This window comes from Scyliorhinus torazame, chromosome 11, assembly GCF_047496885.1.
Source record: "Scyliorhinus torazame isolate Kashiwa2021f chromosome 11, sScyTor2.1, whole genome shotgun sequence".
In the NCBI taxonomy this organism is placed as follows: Eukaryota; Metazoa; Chordata; class Chondrichthyes; order Carcharhiniformes; family Scyliorhinidae; genus Scyliorhinus; species Scyliorhinus torazame.
Window position 1 is genome coordinate 229,114,507 of NC_092717.1, and position 12,197 is coordinate 229,126,703.

The following is a 12,197-nucleotide window of genomic DNA, read 5'->3' on the forward strand; positions in this document are numbered from 1 at the left end:
CTACTCCACTCCGAGGTCCCCACCTGCTTCAAGAAGACCACCATCATACCGGTACCAAAGAAGAACCAGGCAACGTGCCTCAATGACTACCGTCCAGTGGCCCTGACTTCAGTCGTAATGAAGTGCTTCGAGAGGTTGATCATGAAGCGCATCACCTCCATACTCCCAGAATGCCTTGATCCACTGCAATTCGCACACCGCTGCAACCGGTCCACATCAGACGCCATTTCCCTGGCCCTACACTCATCCCTAGAGCATCTCGAAAACAAGAACTCCTACTTCAGACTCCTATTGATTGACTACAGCTCCGCCTTCAACACCATAATCCCAGCCAAGCTCATATCAAAGCTCCAAAACCTAGGACTTGGCTCCCCACTCTGCAACTGGATCGTCAATTTTCTGACAAACAGACCACAATCAGTAAGAATGAACAACAACACCTCCTCCACAATAGTCCTCAACACCGGCGCCCCGCAAGGCTGCGTACTTAGCCCCCTACTCTACTCCCTGTACACAAACGACTGCGTGGCAAAACTTGGTTCCAACTCCATCTACAAGTTTGCTGATGATACGACCATAGTGGGCCGGATCTCGAATAATGACGAGTCAGAATACAGGCGGGAGATAGAGAACCTAGTGGAGTGGTGCAGCAACAACAATCTCTCCCTCAATGCCAGCAAAACTAAAGAGCTGGTCATTGACTTCAGGAAGCAAAGTACTGTACACACCCCTGTCAGCATCAACGGGGCCGAGGTGGAGATGGTTAGCAGTTTCAAATTCCTAGGGGTGCACACCTCCAAATCTCTGTCCTGGTCCACCCACGTCGACTCTACCACCAAGAAAGCACAACAGCGCCTATACTTCCTCAGGAAACTAAAGAAATTTGGCATGTCCACATTAACTCTTACCAACATTTACAGATGCACCATAGAAAGCATCCTATCAGGCTGCATCCCAGCCTGGTATGGCAACTGCTCGGCCCAGGACCACAAGAAACTTCAGAGAGTCGTGAACACCGCCCAGTTCATCACACAAACCTGCCTCCCATCCATTGACTCCATCTACACGTCCCGCTGCCTGGGGAAAGCAGGCAGCATAATCAAAGATCCCTCCCACCAACTCTTGCAACTTCTTCCATCGGGCAGGAGATACAGAAGTCTGAGAACACACACGAACAGACTCAAAAACAGTTTCTTCCCCACTGTCACCAGACTCCTAAATGACCCTCTTATGGACTGATCTCATTAACACTATACCCTGTATGCTTCATCCGATGCCAGTGCTTATGTAGTTAAATTGTATATGTTGTGTTGCCCTATTATGTCTTTTCTTTTTTTCCCTTTTCTTCTCATGTACTTAATGATCTGTTGAGCTGCTCGCAGAAAAATACTTTTCACTGTACCTCGGTACACGTGACAATAAACAAATCCAATCCAATCCAATATAATAATATAATAGTATATTTATAAGTGTCACAAGTAGGCTTACATTAATACTGCAATGAAGTTACTGTGAAAATCCCCCAGTCGCCACATTCTGGCACCTGTTCGGTTACACTGAGGGAGAATTCAGAATGTCCAAATTACCGAACAGCACGTCTTTCGGGACTTGTGGGAGGAAACCGGATCACCCGGAGGAAACCCACACAGACACGGGGAGAATTTGCACACTCCGCACAGACAGTGACCCAAGCGGGAATTGAACCCGGGTCCCTGGCGCTGCGAAGCTGCTCAGAGATGGGCAAAAGCAGATGAGAGGTTCATAGAATGTTTTCAGGATAGATTCTTAGAACAGCACATTCTGGAGCCAACCAGAGAGCAGGTATTGTTCAATGAGATAGGATTCATCAATAACCTCATAGTGAAGGCACCCCTAGGTAGCAGTGATCATAATATGACTGAATTTCACGCTCAGTTTGAAGGGGAGAAGAGTGGGTCCAAGTCAAGTATTTTAATGAGGGCATTAAAGAAGGGCTGGACAATCATGCCAAGGGATAGGTTAATAGAAATTCAGTGGCAGACATAAGGGGATATTTCAGAATACAAGTCTAGATACATTCCAACAAGAAAGCCAAATTCCAAGGGGAGGACCCCCCACCCGTGGTTAACTAAAAAAATGATAGATGGCACCAAACTTAAAGAGAAAAACACATAATTGTGCAAAGATGAATGGCAGATCAGAATCATAGAATTTACAGTGCAGAAGGAGGCCTCCAGCCCATCGAGTCTGCACCGGCCTTTGGAAAGAGCACCCCACTTAAGCCCACGCCTCTGCCCTCTCCCCGTAGCCCAGTAACCCCACCTAACCTTTTGGGCACTAAGGGCAATTTATCATGGCCAATCCACCGAACCTGCACATCTTTGGACTGTGGGAGGAAACCGGAGCACCCGGAGGGAACCCACGCAGACACGGGGAGAAGGCGCAAACTCCACATAAACAGTCACCTGAGGTTGGAATCGAACCCAGGTCCCTGGCGCTGTGAGGCAGCAGTGCTGCCACTGTGCTACCATGCTGCCGGTTCTGCACTTGGAACCTCATTAATTTTGCACAGGCGCATTGCCCTCTGAATCCCTGTCAGGCCAGCAGCTGATTCATCCACCGGCTGACGGGCTCCCACATTGCCCCCCGCCCCCCTTTCTTTAGTAGGCCACGTCCCTTACCCCCGGCCCCAGGCCTCACCTCGCACTCCATCCACAGTCGAAGTTTGCACCGCTGTTGCGGTGGCTGCATGGGTCCCACAGCACAGTGCTGCCCCGATGGACACTGATGTGTGACACCAGGGGAAAGGAGAACCCTGTACTCCCCAATCCCAGGTGTGGTTCTGATCCCAGACGGTGATGCAGGAGGATCCCTGGGTCCAGCAGCACGGTGCTGTCCATGAAGACCAGCTCAGCATGGAGATGAAGGGCAGGACCCAGTCTGCTCCAGCAGAGTGGTGTACAGCACTTTAAGAGCAGCACTATGGCAGTGTGGCGCTCATCTAGAAAGGAACTAACCAATGGGTAGACTGACCTGCCATTAACTCTCCCTTTAAATGTGACTTATATTACATTTCTCGAATCGGAGCAATTATGAAGTTTGTCATCAGTAATGGTCCTTACATTGACCTATGAGTCACTCAACTCAAGTATGCCTTACCAGTCTCACCAGCACCCTATGGGGAGTCAGTGGCGGAGTGGTATTGTCATCGTAAACCAGAGACCCAGGTTCAAATCCCAGCATGGCAGGTGGTGAAATTTGAATTCAATAAATATAAATCTGGAATTAATGATGACCATGGCACCATTGTTAATTGTTGTAAAAATCCACCTGGTTCACTAATGCCCTTTTAGGGAAGGAAATCTGCCATCTTCACCTGGCCTGGCCTACATGTGATTCCAGATCCAGAGGCAATGAAATGGAGGCAATAAATAGGCAATAAACGCTGGCCGAGTCAGCAACACCCGCATCCCATAAATAAAAAATATATTCAGCTTGCCTTATCCACTGCCTTAGGTTTGTGCGGCAGTCTTTCTAGAAGCCTAGTGAGTGAGTGATGCCACTTCCTCAGGAATCAGGATCAGCCCCTTCCCAAACAGTGTTGGTGGTCACTTACTAAGCTGGTACACCTCAAGCTGTTCCCAAAGGTTGATTCAGCCGAGTTAAAAACAATTAAGTTGTTGAAGCCAATACAATTCATTTATTTATCTCATCATCCAAAGGTCATCAAGGCTCAAATTCCAGTTGGCAAACAAATCATTGACCCTATCTTATGTTATCTATCCACAAAATAATTTAGACTTGTACAGCACCTGTTAAGTTGCTTAATCACGGAGGAAACGATTTCTACCTGGAGTAAGATAGGAGCAGATGCTGGGAATGTGTCCTTTTCTTTGCAGTTCTCATTGGAATGGTTTGGATCCAGCTGTTGACAAACGGGTTGCACAAACATTGTCAAATGTTGACCGTTTCAATTTAAATTTACATAATTTAATGTGAATAATAGATTGTCAATCAGTATATGAATTCTGTGGTAAGTAACACCTCCTAATTCCCCAAAGGCTGCCCACCATCCACAGGTAAAGAGTGATGGAGTATCTCCACTTGCCTGGGCGAGTGCAGCTCCAGAAGCTCAGTATTGACTGTCCAGGACAAAGCAGCCCACTTGATTGGCATCCCAACCACCACATTCAACATTCACTCCACAGCTCACGCACAGCGGCAGCCGTACGTACCATCTAGAAGATGCAGTGCAGGAACTCATCAAACTACCCGACTTGGAAATGTATCGCTGTTTTTTCACTGCTGCTGGGTCAAAATCCTGGAACTCCCTCCCTAACAGTACTGTGGGTGTATCAGCACCACATGGACTGTAGCAGTTCAAGAAGATGACTCACCACCAGCTTCTCAAGGACATCACGGATGGGCTGGCCTAGCCAGCAACACCCACAACAAACAGTGGAACAGTTCAGACATGGCAGGAGGAACCTGAAACAAACTAAATCACCTCCAATCACCTCAAAAGAATAGAATCATAAAATCCCTACAGTGCAGAAGGAGGCCATTCAGCCCATCGAGTCTGCACCGATTCTCCAAAAGAGCACCCAATCTAGACCCACTCCCCCGCCCTATTAAACCAGCTTTCTTTTGGATAAAAAATCATTTTAAGTTTGTGTCTTCTTCGCAATTAGCGGCAATGGACATGCCAATTCTTTCACAAGTGCTGTTGAACTTACCTGTCGAGAGCAGTTTAATGCCAAGGAGAGTTGGTGAAGATCTTTTTCTACTTTCTCACAGATAGAACAACCGTCTCCTTGCAAAGCGATGCTGTTCACCAGGACAAAACTGCAAACACAAATAACAACTCTTCAGTCCGTCTGCACTTTTAATGGATCATCTTCCTTTAACATTGAAACGTAAGCTGGAGAGTCAAAGACTCCTGCCTCTGCTTTAGTTGTATTAGCATCATGGACTAATATCCACGGGCAGCGCAAACTAAACCAGGCACCACCTGTCGTCCTGATAATGAAAACTTTTAAAATGGAAGTAATCTGAAGACTTCAAGTGACTGTAGTGATCTGTACATCTGTACATACATCTGCACATACACCAGGGACTGCAGACAGATGTAACAGCCACAGCATCACTCAAGGGCAGCATCAGAGACGGGTATAAAGGGTCCAGCCCAAGGAAGGATCCACCTCTTTCAGAAGCACAGGGCTGGTGAGCAGCAGCAGACAGAGACAGCTCAGCATAGGCAGTTTACCTTAGCTTCACTGGTCACATTTCTTGACTGTATTATATCTAGTTAAGCTCTGGAAACAGAATGAACCTACTGAATAAAGTATTTGTGTTAACTGGAAGTCTACAATCTTTATTTAGACTTAGAGAATAACATATGATATCAGGAGTGATTTCAGAAAGCTAGCTAGACACCAGCAAGAGAAAAAAAACTTAAACTGGATATTCGACTGTGGAAGACTTCGCAGAAAATGGATCCTCGACGACTAACTGATTAATTGGAACTTGTTGGAACTCCATGGCAGCTGGAAACAGCCGGTAATTTAAGTTATAACTGGAAAACGTTTGAACAGCTGTTCCAAATATTTATTACAGCTAATGATTTAAGCACTGCCTCTGACGCAACGAAAATAGCCCTACTACTCACAACAGGAGGGCATGAAGCTAGAGAAATGTATAATTGCTTTAATTACTTAGAAGGTGAAGACAACAACAAAGTAGACGGTATAACTCAAAAAATTTGCTAAACGCTGTAACAGTCAGGCTGGTGCGATGCTGGAAAGATTTAACTCTTGTCAGACAAACGGAGGGCCCATCTCTGATTTTATTATAAATCTCAAGTTAATACCACAAGGCTGTGATTATGCTGATTTCAGAGACACCGTGATAATGCATCAATTAATTTCTGGACTACCTGATAAAAATTTGAGGGAAGAACTGTCACAAAATAAGCATCTAATTCTAGAAACTGCTATACAAAAATGCGTTGCTTATGAACAAAAACAAAATCAATACTGTCAGTCTTTACAAACACAGAATCAGTGTCTAGAAAAGAAAATCGGAAAAAACAGCGCCAAAACTTACCACGAGTCAGAGGCAGGATTGAAGGAAGTTCTGAGCGGCAGCCATCTTGAGAAAGGAGCCGCACATGCGCAGTTGCGAAAAGAGCGCACAGTACAGGAAACTCAGAGTGCGCATGGGCAATCGAGTCCTATGCATGATGTCACGAGCGTCATGATATTAGAGGACCAGGACCACGCCCACTTAAAAGGGAAATGCACAAAAATGAACAAAAAGAAATTTAAAGCTGCAAAACCCAATTTTCTTGCCTCAAAAGACAGAACAATGCCCAAACTTACACCAGCAGTTGAAAATAACTTTCACAGCACCCTGGAACAAGCAGTTAGCACCGCCCTAGAAGATGATATGGTCCTTGTAGACTACGACTCAGACGAAGATTTCATCTTGGGAGATGGCTACCCCAGTACCAAATCTGAACCGCAACGAGAGGTGTTGTACCGTGAAGACCCCGACGATGAGGTCTTCGGATTGGGGAATCTTCAGCCCAGCATGTATGACATCCCGACTCGTGAGTGCAGGATTATGCTGCGGCCTGACGCCAAGAAATAGAGAGTGGTCCACGCACCACGAAGGGTCCCAGCCTCCACGCAAGATGATTTGTTCATTGAACATGAAGAGAACGATCACAACTCTGAAACAGAAAGCGATGATTTGTCCAACGAACAATTCACACAATAATGCTCAGACATGGCTGAGTTATTCGGAGATCCTGATCACAGCATCAGCAACACGGTTGAAAAGCTCAATACGACTCTTCTCATGGTAGATGAATCCAATACCATGGTGTCATGGCAGACCATCGGTACATTGGATGACAGCAATACCCAAGACGAAGACGACGCCACACAGAGAGCACAGAACGACTCCGTTGAGAGAGCACAGATCGATTCTACAGCGAGAACACTGCACGACTCCACAAAGAGAGCGATGACAAACTCCACAGAGAGAGCGATGACAGACTCCACAGAGAGAGCGATGACAAACTCCACAGAGAGAGCGATGACAGACTCCACAGAGAGAGCGATGACAAACTCCACAGAGAGAGCGATGACAGACTCCACAGAGAAAGCGATGACAAACTCCACAGAGAGAGCGATGACAAACTCCACAGAGAGAGCGATGACAAACTCCACAGCGAGAGCGATGACAGACTCCACACAGAGCGATGACAGACTCCACGGAGAGAGCGATGACAGACTCCACAGCGAGAGCGATGACAGACTCCACACAGAGCGATGACAGACTCCACAGAGAGAGCGATGACAGACTCCACACAGAGCGATGACAGACTCCACAGAGAGCGATGACAAACTCCACAGCGAGAGCGATGCCAAACTCCACAGAGAGAGCGATGACAAACTCCACAGAGAGAGCGATGACAGACTCCACAGAGAGAGAGCGATGACAGACTCCACAGAGAGAGCGATGACAGACTCCACACAGAGCGATGACAGACTCCACGGAGAGAGCGATGACAGACTCCACAGCGAGAGCGATGACAGACTCCACACAGAGCGATGACAGACTCCACAGAGAGAGCGATGACAGACTCCACACAGAGCGATGACAGACTCCACAGAGAGCGATGACAAACTCCACAGCGAGAGCGATGCCAAACTCCACAGAGAGAGCGATGACAAACTCCACAGAGAGAGCGATGACAGACTCCACAGAGAGAGAGCGATGACAGACTCCACAGAGAGAGCGATGACAGACTCCAGAGAGAGAGCGATGACAAACTCCACACAGAGAGAGCGATGACAGACTCCACAGAGAGAGCGATGACAGACTCCACAGAGAGAGCGATGACGGACTCCACAGAGAGAGCGATGACAGACTCCACAGCGAGAGCGATGACAGACTCCACAGAGAGAGCGATGAAGGACTCCACAGAGAGAGCAATGACAGACTCCACAGAGAGAGAGCGATGAAGGACTCCACAGAGAGAGCAATGACAGACTCCACAGAGAGAGCGATGACAGACTCCACAGAGAGAGCGATGACAAACTCCACAGAGAGAGCGATGACTAACTCCACAGAGAGAGCGATGAAGGACTCCACAGAGAGAGCGATGACAGACTCCACACAGAGAGCGATGACAAACTCCACACAGAGAGCGATGACAAACTCCACAGAGAGAGCGATGACAGACTCCACAAAGAGAGCGATGAAACTTCCACAAAGAGAGTGACGCAAGCCTCCACAGAGAGAGTGACGTAAGCCTCCACAAAGAGAGTGACTCAAGCCTCCACAGACAGCTCAGTGACAGACTCAAAAATGGAAGCAAGCAAACACTCCATAGCGAACGCCATGCATGTACAAGACCATGAAGATCTATCAAGCTTATTTGAGTCACCAGAAGAAGACACTGAATGTCTACCCACTGTATGTGAGACAAGTGACGAAGAAATCACAATTCCCATACACGATGTGCAGGATCACAGCGAGACTGACATATCTCAGCTCTTCTGCACAGAAGCACTCAATAATCAGAGGACGGCTACCCATCAGTCCAGAGAGACCACGTCAATAGAAATCCTGAAGATTTTGACTCCAGAAAAGGAGCACAAAGAGATCACAGATGATTCAAATGAACCTGAAATGACTCTAATAGAGGAGCACCAAGAACTCAATGATAAGTCAAGTGAACCTGAAATGACTCCAAAAGAGGAGCTCCTTAGAAATCAATAATGATTCAAGTGAATCTGAAATGACTCTAGAAGAGGAATACCAAGTAAGCAAAGAAGAGGAATCGAATCCACCACAAATGACTGATGTCACCGACATCAATGCAACATCAAATCATTCTCACAATTCTCAAGAAGATACGCTCAATGTAGCAGAGACCACAAAGGACACTGACACCAATAACTGTGACAATGACTCAAATCATCCACATGGCACACTCATTGAGCGCAACAAGAACAACAAAAACCGCAAGAATCACAGCTGAAACAAGAACAAGAACAGCAACAACAAAAACAACATGCAGCGCAACAAGAACGACAAAAGCAACAAGAAGCATCCCAGAAACAACAAGCACGACAAGAAAAAGAACAAGAATAAAAACGAAAACAGAATCAACAAGTGCGACAAAAAGAACAACAAGAACGACAACAACAAGAACGCCAACAAAACGACAAAGAAAGAAATGACAGAAACAACAACAATAAAACAACGACCTGTACAACATGGCACAACTCTGCTCCAGAACAAACAAGCAAAACAGCTTTCACGAATGATGACATACAGAATCAATACCACAAACACAAGAAAAAGTCGAGGTCAGACATTGATGCGATACAGAATCGCAACCCGCAATCAAATGGAACAGGGGAAAAAGGTGCCGACATCATTGAACGACTCATCAGCAAAGCAGCCGAGTCACGTTCCAACATCAACCTAGCTCTGTTATCGTACCGAGCAACCCCATTGAGCTCAGGACTGTCGCCAGCGCAAATGCTCTTCGGCAGAGACATCCGGACAACCCTACCGGCAAAGCAAATTCCAAGACCCCGGCAACGCACCGGTTCTCGACGACATGCGGGCACCATGCTCCAAACAAAAACTATACTACGATCAACATGCAATCCCACTCAAGCCACTGACAATAGGTGACACCATCAGAATCAGGGACCCAGAAGGCGGATGGTCTGAGTCAGCCACGATGATCAGGCAGGAGGCACCGCAGTCCTACATTGTTAAATCGTCAGTGGGAGTACTTTTTCACGGTAACCGTCGGGATCTATTAGAGATTCGACCTACAACGCCAGTATTTCCCACACTGGACTTGACTGAGTCCATTTGTCCACAGGACGTTCCTCGCCACACAACGCCAGACAGTTCTCTTGATGACATCAAACCATCATCCCTACTACCGCCGTTAAGACGCTCCAGCAGAAGTTGTAAGGCACCCGACCGGCTAGATTTGTAACGACACTTCAACACACGCACAAGACGAATATGGACATTTCTCACGATGGACTCACAACAGTTAATTGTTTCTGTATTACTTTTATCATTTTCACAGTGTGCAGGTTTGCATATTCTCACCACGTGTTATGTACAGTTTTCTTGAGGCTCCAATAAAAGGGGGGGATGTAGTGATCTGTACATCTGTACATACATCTGCACATATACCAGGGACTGCAGACAGATGTAACAGCCACAGCATCACTAGAGGGAGCATCAGAGACAGGTATAAAGGATCCAGCCCAAGGTAGGATCTGCCTCTTTCAGAAGCACAGGGCTGGTGAGCAGCAGCAGACAGAGACAGCTCAGCATAGGCAGCTTACCTTAGCTTCACTGGTCATACCTCTTGACTGTATTATATCTAGTTAAGCTCTGGAAACAGAACAAACCTACTGAATAAAGTATTCGTGTTAACTGGAAGTCTACAATCTTTATTCAGACAGAGAATAACATAGTGACTATTTCCTTTGGCAGCTTGTTCCATTGTGGGATTGTCCAAGGAGGAAATGTTGTTTATAGTTTATGTGGATGACTATCTTATTTTGTCATTACCCAAGGGCACCAGGTACTTGTTTCTGTCGAATCCACCAGTATTTGATAGAACATAGTAAGTCTATTCTCCCTCCTTTGCCGTAGTAATTCCCATTCCAAATCTTTCAATCAGGAAGTGACACTGGTGTCACTGGTGAGCACTCTGTCTGTCGGAATCCAGCTCTATTCTATCCCCCAAAAGAACCTTCATCGCAGCCTCATGGTATCTTCCATTGTACCCCCCTGCTTTCATTGCTATACCAGCTATCTTTACAACACATCCTGCTGTGGGTTCATGCCCATTTGAATTGACTAAAAACACCTCAAAATATTTTACTTTTGCACTTTGTAAAACAGAAATTCAGACATCTTTGTTGTTTTCTTCTCTAGACTTTTTCATAAAGCTAAAAGTATAAACCACTTAAAGGTTTTTATTTGCTGAAAGTTACCAACATGGTTAATTTGCAATGTCTGCTCGACTTTTTGCATACTTCTAAATTTAAAAATAGATAATTGAGGAGAAAATGATCAGTCTCTTTGTTTCTCTCTCTGCAGGACACATTTGCTTCTAAAATACCCAATCCCTTGATAAAGGGAGAAGGTTCAAGTATGAGAACTCTTGGGCTGCGGTCTCAACACATCCAGGACACCTGCCTCAACTGATCAGTGACCAACAGGACAGAACTCACCTTCTACAGTAAAGGCACCCACAGGAACATTATAACATAAGGATGAAAAATGAAATGAAATGAAAATCGCTTATTGTCACAAGTAGGCTTCAAATGAAATTACTGTGAAAAGACCCTAGTCGCCACATTCCGGCGCCTGTTCGGGGAGGCTGGTACGGGAATTGAACCGTGCTGCTGGCCCGCCTTGGTCTGCTTTAAAAGCCAGCTGTTTATTTATTTATTTTTTAATAAATTTAGAGTACCCAATTAATTTTTTCCAATTAAGGGGCAATTTAGCGTGTTCAATCCACCTACCCTGCACATCTTTGGGCTGTGGGGACGAAACCCACGCAAACACGGGGAGAATGTGCAAACTCCACGTGGACAGTGACCCAGAGCCGGGATCGAACCTGGGACCTCGGCGCCGTGAGACTGCAGGAAAAGCCAGCTATTTAGCCCTGTGCTAAACCAGCCCCTGGGACGTGGTTACCAAATTCACCAAGCATTTGTGCTTACGCTTCACTCCAGGTTAGCATTGCAATTATCAGGCATTGGACTGGCCACACATCCATCAAAACGATGCACTGGTCAGTGTTACAAAATCATTTGTCTATGTTGGTCAGAAGTGGGAATGTTTGCGGATGACTGCACAATGTTCAGCACCATTCACGACTTACAGATAATGAAGTAGTCCATGTCCAAATGCACCAAGATCTGAACAATATCCAGGCTTGGGCTGACAAGTGGAAAAATAACATTCATGCCACACAAACAGCAGGTAATGACCATACAAAGAACAAAGAACAAAGAAAAATTACAGCACAGGAACAGGCCCTTCGGCCCTCCAAGCCTGCGCCGATCCAGATCCTCTAACTAAAACTGTTGCCTATTTTCTAAGGATCTGTATCCCTCTGCTCCCTGCCCATTCATGTGTCTGTCTAGGTA

General features: G+C 46.2%; 1 protein-coding gene across 3 annotated transcripts in view; it reads right to left on the reverse strand.

Annotated features, from left to right (window-relative positions):
• The window catches only part of LOC140385830 (metallophosphoesterase 1-like), a 145,709-nt gene that overhangs the window by 57,287 nt on the left and 76,225 nt on the right, over window positions 1-12,197 (reverse strand). For all 3 annotated transcript variants that reach the window (XM_072468398.1, XM_072468396.1, XM_072468397.1), the window contains exons 5-6: window positions 4,716-4,824; window positions 3,830-3,904 (exon numbers count right to left, since the gene is read on the reverse strand). In XM_072468398.1, coding sequence (XP_072324499.1) covers window positions 3,830-3,904; window positions 4,716-4,824 — 184 coding nt within the window. The remainder of the gene's footprint in view (window positions 1-3,829; window positions 3,905-4,715; window positions 4,825-12,197) is intronic.